Genomic DNA, 12417 nt, shown 5'->3' with positions numbered 1-12417 from the left:
TCCTGTTCGGACTTGTATGCTGGTAAACATGGCTTACCTAAGTCTGGGTCAATGCTTTCTATGTAAATACTGAAGAGAAAAAAACAGATGCCCCCAGCATCTTCTTAAAAGGCTGACCAGGTCCAATGAGCCTCAGACATCTTTGCTTCTGTGACGAGCAGCTAGCATCTGAGATCTCTGCGTTTCTCTTCACAGCTGGAGCATCATGAATCTGTGGCTCAGCACTCATTTCCTGGTAGCGGCGCTGTTTCTGAGCAGCTCGGCTCTGACACCTGAAGAATGCGAGCCTTTAATCACACCTTTGTCTCTCGCTGACCCCTCCATGGTAAGTCTTCATCTGTCTGGGTTTGTCTATGAAGCATTAGCACTGAAGCAGAATTCATCTATTTGGGAAATTTTTCCTCAGTTTATGCACTTTATCATTAGCATTACGTTGGAGTCAGAGCTGAGCAAACAGATCAGATAAATACACGATAACACAATGAAAAAGTACTTCAACCATTTCCCAAGATGTGACTGTTTCCTATCCAGGTAGGTACCAAATGTGTTTGGATTAGTGCTGCAACTTGGGAAACAGGTTAAAAAATATATATAGCGTGCAGTGAGTGGACTGAATGTTTTTCATCCAGATGGTTCCATTTGAAAAGATTTTATATTAGAGAATTAGTCCAATATTCGACCCATTATTGTCTGCTGTCACTCGCTGACTTCCTGTTTGTGTGCAGATGTTCAACAGGTCAAACTTCCTCTATGGTTACACTGATAATGAATTCTACAACAGCCTTCTGAAGCACATCAAGAGCTACTGGATTGATATCAACCGTTCACCATCCGACCCCGAGACAATTGTTATGACTACGAACAACAATCTGTGAGTTGTTAACAATTTAACATGGACAAACAATGTACAAATATACATTTAAAATGTCTACGATTGAAATGTTTTCTCCACTGGAGGAACACCCTAGAGATCACTTTAGTGTGTTTTCTCCACTGGAGGAACACCCTAGAGATCACTTTAGTGTGTTTTCTCCACTGGAGGGACACCCTAAACCTTACCGAGCTTTCAAACGGATCACTCAGTGTTCAGCAGTGGGAGGAATCTTAACTTTTGAGGCTGACCTGGATGAGAAGTTTTAAAACAGCTGCTAGAATGTAAACTCAGCTCTTCCTCTTGTCTCTTTCTCAGAAATGGAACCTGCTTGACTATAAGGACCAACCTAGAAATTGAAGACAATACCATCTTAACGTCATGTAAGTTACCGGATCCAACACCATGCTGGAGTTTCTACATCTTTGTTTTGTTAGTTCTGTTAGCCAGAGAATCCAGTCAGAGAGATCATGTTTCTGATTATTAAAAGCTGCAGATTTATCACACATATCATCCTGCATGACATCGCTGGATTAAATCAAACACAAAATCAGTTTCTGGAAAGTTTACCAGAAGAACCTTCTTAGATTTCCAGTGTAGAGGATTAATATACAGTTTCTCTCCTCAGTCTCCCACTTCAATGCGTCGTTCCAAATGTTTCCGACCTGTGAAGGCTGTCTGCTCTATAGCTTCACCCGCACTGTCAAAAACCTGGACAAGATGATGGAGAAGATGGGACTCAACATGGAATCTACAGCGGAGAAGTTCAGCTACCGTGCTTTTTATCTGATGGGTAAGAAGGAACGAGTCTGAGAGGAAATTGTAAATATAAATAAAACACATTTCGTATGCGAAACATTCATCCTGTTTTGTTGTTTTGTCTCCAGCAAGAGGAACAACCGTGAAGGACTCTGACCTGGAACATTTCAGGAAGCAGGCGAGCTGCCTCGGCTTCAACAGAGAGCCAGACTTTATCTATGACCCCAAGAACGGTGATCACCTTTTAGACCTGTCTGACTAAACTATGACACGAAGAAGTGTGATGACAGACACAACTGACTTCTTTGGTTTTGTCTTTCTCTCTCTGCAGGTTTCTGTGCTGAAGGCGAGGGGCGTAAGATACCCGCATATGATGATTAATATAACATGAATAATATTCATGATAATTCATGAATATTTCAAACTGAATAAAGAGACAAAAAGTGACTCAAAACAGTGAACGTGTTGCTCGTTTTTATTCATAATCCATAAAGGTTTTATTAACTGTGAAGCGCCTCCTCAGTGAGGAGTCATAACTCAGTCAACACACAAACATGAAACACACTTTTAATGATTCAATGCAACTTACACCTTCTGGGGAAATCATCATCTCTGATGTCCATCAAGCATAAACTTCCATAAATCATGAGAAAAAGATTATAAAATAAAAACGCGACAGAACTTGCCTGAGTTGCATCCAAATGTTTACCTATGGTTGTTAGTCTGTTGGTGCTAATTGCCAACAACAACTACAGTATTAGCATCTCCAACAGACAAACACAACAAGAAATACATGTATCTATCTTTAACATGGAAATAAAGAATATTAACATTTGAGCAGCATGTCACGTATGAGAATCCACTCTGTGGGGTACCGTGTGCACACTGGGTATACATCATTTTCTAGTTATCAATTAAATGACATCTTTTACTCCCCTGATCGTCAATATTTCTCCAACAGCCTACCATCAATGTTTCTTTGGGGAAATTGTGAGCAGAAAATTGGAGCCCAGTTCACTGTGTGCTACGTTATCGTTACAAAATGTGGTGCATGAATAGACCGTACATTTTGGGGTCCAGGTGAGGGCGAGGTACTGATCATTGTGGGCATAGCATGCCTACTGGGGGCCCACTTATGAGTCACTGTGTTATAACAGTATGGCTGAGGTCAGGCCAGTTTGAGTTGGATTGAAGCCATCCTGTGCTGGACTATTGAACAAATCAGGAAATAATTAGCTTAATACACGAACCCAGCAATGTAGTTATGACATCTACACCCCAACCTGAAATCCCCTTTGGACCTGCAGGGATGTATGCTGGTAAACATGACATACCTAAGTCTGGGTCGATGCTTTCAATGTAGATACTGAAGAGAAAAAAACATATGCCCCCAGCATCTTCTTAAAAGGCTGACCAGGTCCGATGAGCCTCAGACATCTTTGCTTCTGTGACGAGCAGCTAGCATCTGAGATCTCTGCGTTTCTCTTCACAGCTGGAGCATCATGAATCTGTGGCTCAGCACTCATTTCCTGGTAGCGGTGCTGTTTCTGAGCAGCTCGGCTCTGACACCTGAAGAATGCGAGCCTTTAATCACACCTTTGTCTCTCGCTGACCCCTCCATCGTAAGTCTTCATCTGTCTGGGTTTGTCTTTGAAGCATTAGCACTGAAGCAGAATTCATCTATTTGGGAAGTTTTTCCTCAGTTTATGCACTTTATCATTAGCATTACGTTGGAGTCAGAGCTGAGCAAACAGATCAGATAAATACACGATAACACAATGAAAAAGTACTTCAACCATTTCCCAAGATGTGACTGTTTCCTAGCCAGGTAGTTACCAAATGTGTTTGGATTAGTGCTGCAACTTGGGAAACAGGTTAAAAAATATATATAGCGTGCAGTGAGTGGACTGAATGTTTTTCATCCAGATGGTTCCATTTGAAAAGATTTTATATTAGAGAATTAGTCCAATATTCGACCCATTATTGTCTGCTGTCACTAGCTGACTTCCTGTTTGTGTGCAGATGTTCAACAGGTCAAACTTCCTCTATGGTTACACTGATAATGAATTCTACAACAGCCTTCTGAAGCACATCAAGAGCTACTGGATTGATATCAACCGTTCACCATCCGACCCCGAGACAATTGTTATGACTCCGGACAACAATCTGTGAGTTGTTAACAATTTAACATGGACAAACAATGTACAAATATACATTTAAAATGTCTACGATTGAAATGTTTTCTCCACTGGCGGAACACCCTAGAGATCACTTTAGTGTGTTTTCTCCACTGGAGGGACACCCTAAACCAGGGGTGTCAAACATACGGCCCGCGGGCCGGATACGGCCCACCAGGGGGTCCAGTCCGGCCCGCGGACTAATTCTTAAAATAGAAAAAACAAAATTGCTGAGTTGGGGCTCGAACCACTGATCCTCTGATTGAAAGTCGGGCATGCTAACAATTGAAACACAGTCGCAATTATTTCGACAACTGACATTACTAGAGATTTTGCTCAACTGCAAGGGAATCTGCAGAGGAGAGCCCAGGCAGATAAACAGTGGGCTGATGTCTGAATTTTTGGTCTTCATGTTTCTAGTTTATTGTAGAAAGACCTTATTAAAATAGGGTTCATCATGCAAAAACCTTCACCAATGATTTAAACATAGAGACATATTGTCATTATGTATGCGTTATTATGCTGTGATTTTACTGGTCCTGCCCACTTGAGTTCAAAATGGGCAGTATGTGGCCCCTTCACTAAAATGAGTTTGACACCCCTGCCCTAAACCTTACCGAGCTTTCAAACGGATCACTCAGTGTTCAGCAGTGGGACGAATCTTAACTTTCGAGGCTGACCTGGATGAGAAGTTTTAAAACAGCTGTTAGAATGTAAACTCAGCTCTTCCTCTTGTCTCTTTCTCAGAAATGGAAGCTGCTTGACTATAAGGACCAACCTAGAATTTGAAGACAATACCATCTTAACGTCATGTAAGTTACCGGATCCAACACTATGCTGGAGTTTCTACATCTTTGTTTTGTTAGTTCTGTTAGCCAGAGAATCCAGTCAGAGAGATCATGTTTCTGATTATTAAAAGCTGCAGATTTATCACACATATCATCCTCAACAGAGATTGGAGCAACTCGAGTGAAGAGGGTTTCCATCGAGGGCAACATTGGTAAAAAAATAAATAATCAGTGACATCACATGAACACTATTTCAAAATAGGACCTCATTTTGTCCCAAGCTAATAGTGTGGTCTCCTGTATCCCTTCCTCTCACATATCAGCTGTCGGCAAGTCGACCATTGCAAGACTCATGCAGTCAGCTTGTCCAGACTTGGAGGTGGTGGCAGAACCTGTCAGCCAGTGGCAGCACATTGAGAGTGGGACCTTGCAGGTGTGTGCACACTTACTGACCTCAACATCTGATCCCCAAACAAGAATCAAGGGGAAGCCAAGCTGACCGTCTCCGCTCATGTCTTTGACAGGGGACAGCCGCGCCCCCGCAGGCGACAGTCAGCAACCTGCTGCAGATGATGTACCAGGACCCTCAGCGCTGGTCGTACACGTTCCAGGCATTTTCCTGCATGAGCCGCCTGAGAACGCAGCTGCAGCCTCCTCCGGCTCACCTGCTCCGCTCAGAGGGAACACCTGTCCAGGTGTATGAGCGCTCCATCTACAGCGACAGGTGGGTGAACGATAGGACCGGCTTGTGAAAATCAAATCAGGTCAGTGAAACTAGTTTTGAGAAGACCCCTGAGACCTGTGATCTATATGATGCTCAGCATCATATAGATTTATACTATGCACTACTTACTACTGCTTTCCTGCTTTCTTACAGTGCAGACGCCTTTCTTCTTGCTCTCGCCTCTGTTTGCATTTTTCTGCACTTCCTTCTGATATTCTTGTCTTTTCTTCTGTGAGAATCTTTGAGCAGCAGCTCCCGGACACTTGAAAACCACTGGGACTCTATTTTTCTATAGATTTGGCTGGCTATTGCCCTAATTCCGCTGGTTTAAAGATAAATTGCTATAGGCTACTTAGCAGCTAAGCTAAAGGCTACTTAGCAGCTGAGCTAAAGCTAAGGAGCAGCAAGATGACATCTCTCTCCATGGACAACTACTACAAACTCCTGCAGAAGATTGCAGTTTTGGAAACAAAAATCTACCGAATAGAAGTGAACGTGGAGGTAAATGGACTGTGTCAGAATGATACCACTTTACCATGGACTCAAAATCTTGTACAAATGCAAGCTAAGACACAGCTAACTAGCACCACTAGGCCTACCAAGAAACAGGAGGACTATGCAGCTGTTAACGAAACCTCAAATGGTAGTCCTCCCTGGAACTCTCTCGGTGCAAAGGCGAAGAGGCATTCACACCCTCGGGATGTGGGAGGACGACTAACAGGACAACTAACAGGCAGAACCCAGCACCCTGAGATCTCTGATGCGACTGGCTGGCCTGCACTACCACGCAGGCAAAATTCCTCCTCAACCCCGATACGCAGCTGTACACAGCAGAAAACAGCTGGGAAAAGTAAAACCAGTAAAGAAACTCCACAACAACCAAGGCTACAACTTAAAAACAGATTCGCTCCACTGTCGCAGGATCCTAAATCTGATGATATGGATAAGCAGCTATCTTCACAAAGCAGGGTAAGAACCGAACATAAAAGGCCGCAGGAAAAGACTGGGCCTGAGACTCTGATTGTTGAAGACTATGCTGTAAAAGATGTCCGAACAATGTGCAGCAAGAATACCAAAATACTCTGCTTTCCGACAGATATGGTGTTTAACATGAGAGATAAAATCTGGACATCATGGCTGACCATCCCACGGTGAAAAACCTCATTGTGCATACGGGAAGCTGTGATATTGTGAAACAAGAGTCTGAAGTTCTGAAGCGAGACTTTATTGACTTGTTAAACACAGTCAACTCTGTCAATGCTGAGGTGTTTATCAGTGGCCCTCTTCCACCAGCAAGGAGAGGAGATGAAAGATTCAGCAGGCTGTTTGAACTGAACAGATGGCTGTCAACTGCATGTACTGACCATACAGTACATTTTATCGACATTTTTTACATTTTCTGGGAGCGTATACATCTTTTTAAGGCAGATGGAGTTTGCCTGAACAAGTCAGGGGTAAAACTCTTCACCTCTAACTTATTTTTCTTCCTGCGTCACTCGTCTGTTCCCACTGCCAAGGACAGGAGACAAGAGAAATCTAAACAAGAGATAACCACACAGCATCGCCGTGGAGACCTCATGGGAAGGAAGCCAAAGGAGAGCCAAGAGGAGGAGTCTCCACCCTCATCATCAAGGACTGATACCCCTCTCGGAGAGGACGAGTCTTTACTTCCCTCACCAGCACCTACTTCCACCCCCCACACTTCATCCAGGTCCCTCTCCTCTCTACTCTCTCCATCCTCCCCCCTCATGGAGTTCACTGACTGCATGAACGAGATGGTCATTGCTGGAACCAAATTCACTCCCCTCCGCAAAACCACTTCCCGTGCTGAAACCCCTCCAGCTAGACCTCCGTCACTGGTTCTAAGTGCTTTGACGCAAACACCGAAGTTAAAGCGCCGTGCCCCTCTCCCGCCTCCACAACATCTCCACAACCATCCTCTGTCTCCACGACCTGATAAAGACATTGATTGATCTCTTTTGGGTCCGGACTACAAGGTTAATGACACCACTGATTATCTACAGGAACAGTCGGGGCCCTGTAGGAAGTTAGCCTTCTTAATTCCTGTCCTGACTTATCGAAAAGGAAAGGTGAGGCTGCGAAGAAACATTAGTAAATCTGCAAACTTATCCAATTTAACATTCATTCCTCGTCAGCCTGTCCAAAGAAATAGGGCAAATATAGTTTTAAGCACATTAAACTTAGCTTTATTAAATGTCAGGTCTCTGTCAGGAAAAACATTTTTAATCAATGAATTCATTATTAGGCACAAACTTGATTTTTTGTTTTTAACCGAAACTTGGTTAGACCAAGATAACAGTACATATGTTCTTATTGAAGCAACACCTCCCAACTTCAGCTTCATGAGTGAAACAAGAGCGCATAAGAAAGGAGGTGGAGTTGCTATTTTATATAATGAGTCTCTTCAATGCAAGCAGATGTCTTTTGGTCATTTTACTTCCTTTGAATATGTGGCTCTCAATTCCACGCAAGTTTTATTCCTCAACATTTACAGACCACCTAAATACTGTGCAACTTTCTTTGATGAGTTTACTGAACTGTTGTCTATAATCTGTATTGATTTTGATTGTGTTGTCATTGTTGGTGATTTTAATATCCATGTTGATAATCCCCAGGACAGAGGGTCTATAGAGCTATGTGGTGTCCTTGATAACTATGACCTGACTCAGCATGTAACAGGTCCCACCCACAACAAGGTGCACACTCTAGACCTAATCATCACCAAAGGTCTGGACATTTCCAAGGTTGCTGTGACTGATGTTGCACTCTCTGATCATTCCTGTGTTTTCTTTGAGAGTGCAATCTCTCTACACACAAATGTCCAAACCAAGGTTGTGACAAAGCGTTACATCACTGAAAACACCAGTGAACTATTTATTCAGAAGTTCTGCTCCACACCAGGCCTCTCTTGCATCTCAGTCAATGAGCTTGTGGATGGCTTCAATTCTAAAGTTAAAAATGTTATTGATGCCATTGCACCCACTAAGGTGAAGGTTGTCTTGGGTAAGAAAAGATCCCCTTGGAGAAATGCCACGCTGGTCAGAATAGAGAAAAGAAAGTGTCGGAAAGTGGAACGCAGGTGGCGAAAAACTAATCTCCAGGTTCACTGTGGTGTCTATAAAGAGAGACTTTACAATTATAATTTGGAACTTATAAATGCAAGACAGGCCTTCTTCTCTGACATCATAACCAAAAATAAAAACAATACACGCGCCTTATTTGCTACCATTTGCAATCAATTTGCCTCCTATTTTGCTGATAAAATTCAGAGAATTAGACAAGCAGTCGGTGGCTCCACACCAACCACAGGATATGTGTTGTCCCCATCTTTAAATAGCATCCATTCAAATATCATGACACAATTTCACTCAATTAACCAAAGAAGCCTAGAAGACATTATACAACATCTGAACACATCCTCCTGCTGCTTGGATATTCTACCAACACACTTTTTCAAAAATATTTCACACTGCATGACCGCTGATCTTTTACAAATTGTAAACACATCCCTTCTCTCAGGTGTCTTCCCACAAGCCCTAAAAACTGCAGTTATTAAACCACTTCTAAAGAAGGCTAGTTTAGACCCCGAAATATTGAAAAACTATAGACCAATATCAAACCTCCCATTCTTAAGTAAAATAATGGAAAAGGTGGTTTTTCAACAGCTGAACAACTTCTTAGCTGAAAATAACTGTTTTGATGTCTTCCAGTCCGGCTTTCGTCAGCACCACAGTACTGAAACTGCTCTTGTTAAGGTTTTCAACAACATCTACTTAAACACAGACAGTGGCAGAACTTCAGTCTTAATATTACTGGATCTCAGTGCTGCATTCGACACGGTTGATCATGACATACAACTAGGCAGACTGAAAGTCTGGGTAGGATTCTCTGGCGCAGCACTTAACTGGTTTGAATCCTACTTGAAGGACCGACAATACTTTGTGTCGGAAGCTAATTACACATCAGAGCTGACTAGGATGACATTCTGTTCAACATCTACATGCTTCCACTGGCTCAGATTATGAAAAACAACAATGTGTGTTATCATAATTATGCAGATGACACACAACTCTACATAACTATACCACCAGGGGACTATAGTCCCATACAAGGGCTGGCTAAATGCATTGAAGAAATCAATAACTGGATGTGCCAGAATTGTCTTCAATTAAATCAAGATAAAACAGAAGTAATTGTTTTTGGTCCCAAGGACGAACGATTGAAAGTCGGCGCTCAGCTTCAATCACTAATGTTAAAAACCTCAAACCAAGCTAGAAATCTAGGTGTAGTTATGGATTCCGACCTCAACCTGAACAGCCATATCAAGACAATTACAAAATCAGCCTACTACCACCTGAAGAATATATCAAGGGTTAGAGGAGGACTTATGTCTCAACAGGATCTGGAGAAACTTGTCCATGCATTTATCTTCAGTAGACTTGACTACTGTAACGGTGTGTTCACAGGCCTCTGTAAAAAGTCAATCAGAAAGCTGCAGCTGATTCAGAACGCTGCAGCTCAAGTCCTCACTAAGACCAGGAAAGTGGATCACATCACTCCAGTACTGAGGTCTTTGCACTGGCTCCCTGTCAAACAAAGAATTGACTTTAAAATCCTGCTGCTGGTTTATACAGCACTGAATGGTTTAGGGCCTAAGTATGTTTGTGATCTGCTGCTACCTTATGAACCATCCCGGCCCCTCAGGTCATCTGGGACGGGTCTACTTTCTGGTCCAAGAGTCAGAACTAAACATGGAGAAGCAGCGTTCAGCTTTTCTGCTCCACATATCTGGAACAAGGTCCCTGAAAGCTGCAGGTCTGCTGAGACCCTCAGCTCCTTTAAGTCCACATTGAAGACTTTTCTGTTTGCTGCTGCCTTTAACTGAACCAGATTCAATTACTGCATCTCACTACTGCATTTTATTTCTTGAACTGCACTGCAACTTTAATGAAACTATTATTTTTTATTTTGCTTTTTCAACTTTAATTTTTTTTGTTTTGCTTTTTGACTGTTTTAATGTTTTCTTAACTGTTTTTAAATCTGCATTATGTTTTGATGCTTTTAATGGTTTTATGTGAAGCATTTTGAATCGCCTTGTTGTTGAAATGTGCTATACAAATAAACTTGCCTTGCCTTGTACATGCTCCTTTATTCGGTTTGCTTGAACTAAACTTGACTCTGTGTCCTGTCAGATACATCTTTGCCCTGAACATGTTTGAGCTGGGTTGTATCAACTCAACAGAGTGGGCAGTCTACCAGGACTGGCACTCCCTCCTGGTGGAACAGTTTGGACACCAGGTGAAGCTAGAGGGCATTATCTACCTCAGGGCTCCACTAAAGGTATGAACACACAAGATTTAATCGAACAACTTGTGAGTTGTTTGCATCACATCCCATTTTCATCTTATGGTAGTTGTTTGTATTGTATTATTGTTGCTGTAACAAGATATAATAAAAGGACATAGTTCACATTTAATCTTGGAAAAAGACATAAACGCATCATATCTTTTGTTGTTTGTCAGAAATGTATGGAGCGTCTGGAGCACCGGGGCAGGGCAGAAGAGAAAGGAGTGAAACTGGACTATCTGGATAAGCTGCATGTTCAACATGAGAGGTGGCTTGTTGAGAAGAGCACTGAGTGAGTGCTAATGAGGGTGAAATGTTTGTTGTCTTCTTCAGACTCGTATGTTTTAAATAGTTTCAGTGACCACTGAAATGTAAAAAAAATCCCATGGTCTTTTGAAGTGTAAAGTCACAATGAAAGACCATTTTAGAGTTATTTTCTTAATCAGGTGGCTGTTCATGTGCACCGTCTAAAACATAAGTGGGGATATTACACTTAAAATTGGTATTTAGCTGTTCTAACCTTTTTAAAGGATCCTAGCAGAATCTTGTCTGAAAACAAAATAAATTCAGTGGTGGTACGGCCACTGTAATACAGGATGCACTACGCATTCCTGTTGGTCCATTGCCATTTCAAATGCCTTTCCTTGCAGCTGTTTGTTGCTCGGCCGTGAACAGATGCCGGTCAGCAGTGTGTGGTCTGAGGTGGTCAACTCTCTCTTTTCAGATTACATTTTGAGAAGTTGAAACGGATACCTGTGTTGCAACTGGATGCCAGTGTGGAGTTTCAGAGTGACCCAGAGATGCAGGAGGAAATTATAAGAAAGGTATGTTTATTTATTGCACTGATATACTGGCTGCTACCAGATTAAACTACACAAAGGCCTCGGCCTAATGTTTGCATCATATTTCTCATCCTCACAGTCTTTGATCCACGGAGAATCATTTACATTTTCTGATCTGACGTTCGATGTGTTTTGTGTCTTCTCGTACACAGATGAAAGACTTCTTCAAAGCTTTATGAGAAGACGAGACGTCAGCTACCATCACCAGTGGGAAACAGATGAGACCAGTACAAATAACTACACAAGCCTCTTATAGAGGCATGGAAATATAAACATTAAAGGGTTTCTCTTTTTGATAAGTTGCAGGACCTTACATACGTTAAACACACAGATTTTTTTTTTCTGTATACAAATGAAACTGTGAGATTGTAAAACAAATGTTCTGCTTTTGTTTTTTGTATGTTATTGTTTCGAAATTCACTGAGTAGTTTGCAAATTACTGTTAATTTCACTTGAAATCAAATCAAAGTCTGTGCTGTCACTTCTATGACCATTTGGAAACCGTTTATCGAGCACCATACAGTATTTGTGTCACTTACTGTTTTACACACTCCTGACTGACAATGAACAAGCAAATATTACAAGTATTGTCAGTATTATATTCGTTGTCTGTCATCAAATACAATCCTATTCTTATTGTTGTGTCTTGTCCTTTTTATTCGGTGTGGCGATGCGCAGCAAGGCTCTAGAGAGACTTGTGCAGCAAGCACACTGCATGTACTTCATTTTTAACTCCACAAAAATAAAAAGCATATCAACGTGTTCGCCGAGTCTTTCCTCTGTTGATTGTTTCCTGTTTACATGCTCTTCACAATAAGAGTAAATCATGTAATAAAACAAGTTACAACACTGTCAAAAGGCTTTTCAGCCTGGGCAGTATTGTTCTGAC

At 41.9% G+C, this 12417-nt stretch overlaps 1 protein-coding gene across 1 annotated transcript; it reads left to right on the top strand.

Moving 5' to 3' along the window:
- Positions 1 to 3132: 3132 nt before the first annotated feature.
- Positions 3133 to 12181, top strand: LOC306740230 (deoxycytidine kinase 2-like; the record flags this gene model as incomplete). The annotated part of the gene is made up of 10 exons (XM_079222330.1): positions 3133 to 3252; positions 3653 to 3798; positions 4555 to 4619; positions 4733 to 4807; positions 4919 to 5028; positions 5120 to 5319; positions 10533 to 10680; positions 10863 to 10978; positions 11411 to 11510; positions 11681 to 12181. The coding sequence occupies 10 exons, from the start codon at positions 3133 to 3135 to the stop codon at positions 11705 to 11707; spliced, it is 1107 nt and encodes a 368-aa protein (XP_079078456.1). The 3' UTR covers positions 11708 to 12181.
- Between the last annotated feature and the right edge of the window lie 236 nt (positions 12182 to 12417).

Source organism: Taurulus bubalis (genome assembly GCF_910589615.1).
Source record: "Taurulus bubalis genome assembly, chromosome: 8".
NCBI lineage: Eukaryota > Metazoa > Chordata > Actinopteri > Perciformes > Cottidae > Taurulus > Taurulus bubalis.
The sequence above is the reverse complement of the archived record's forward strand: the minus strand, read 5'-3'. Positions and strand labels throughout refer to the sequence as shown.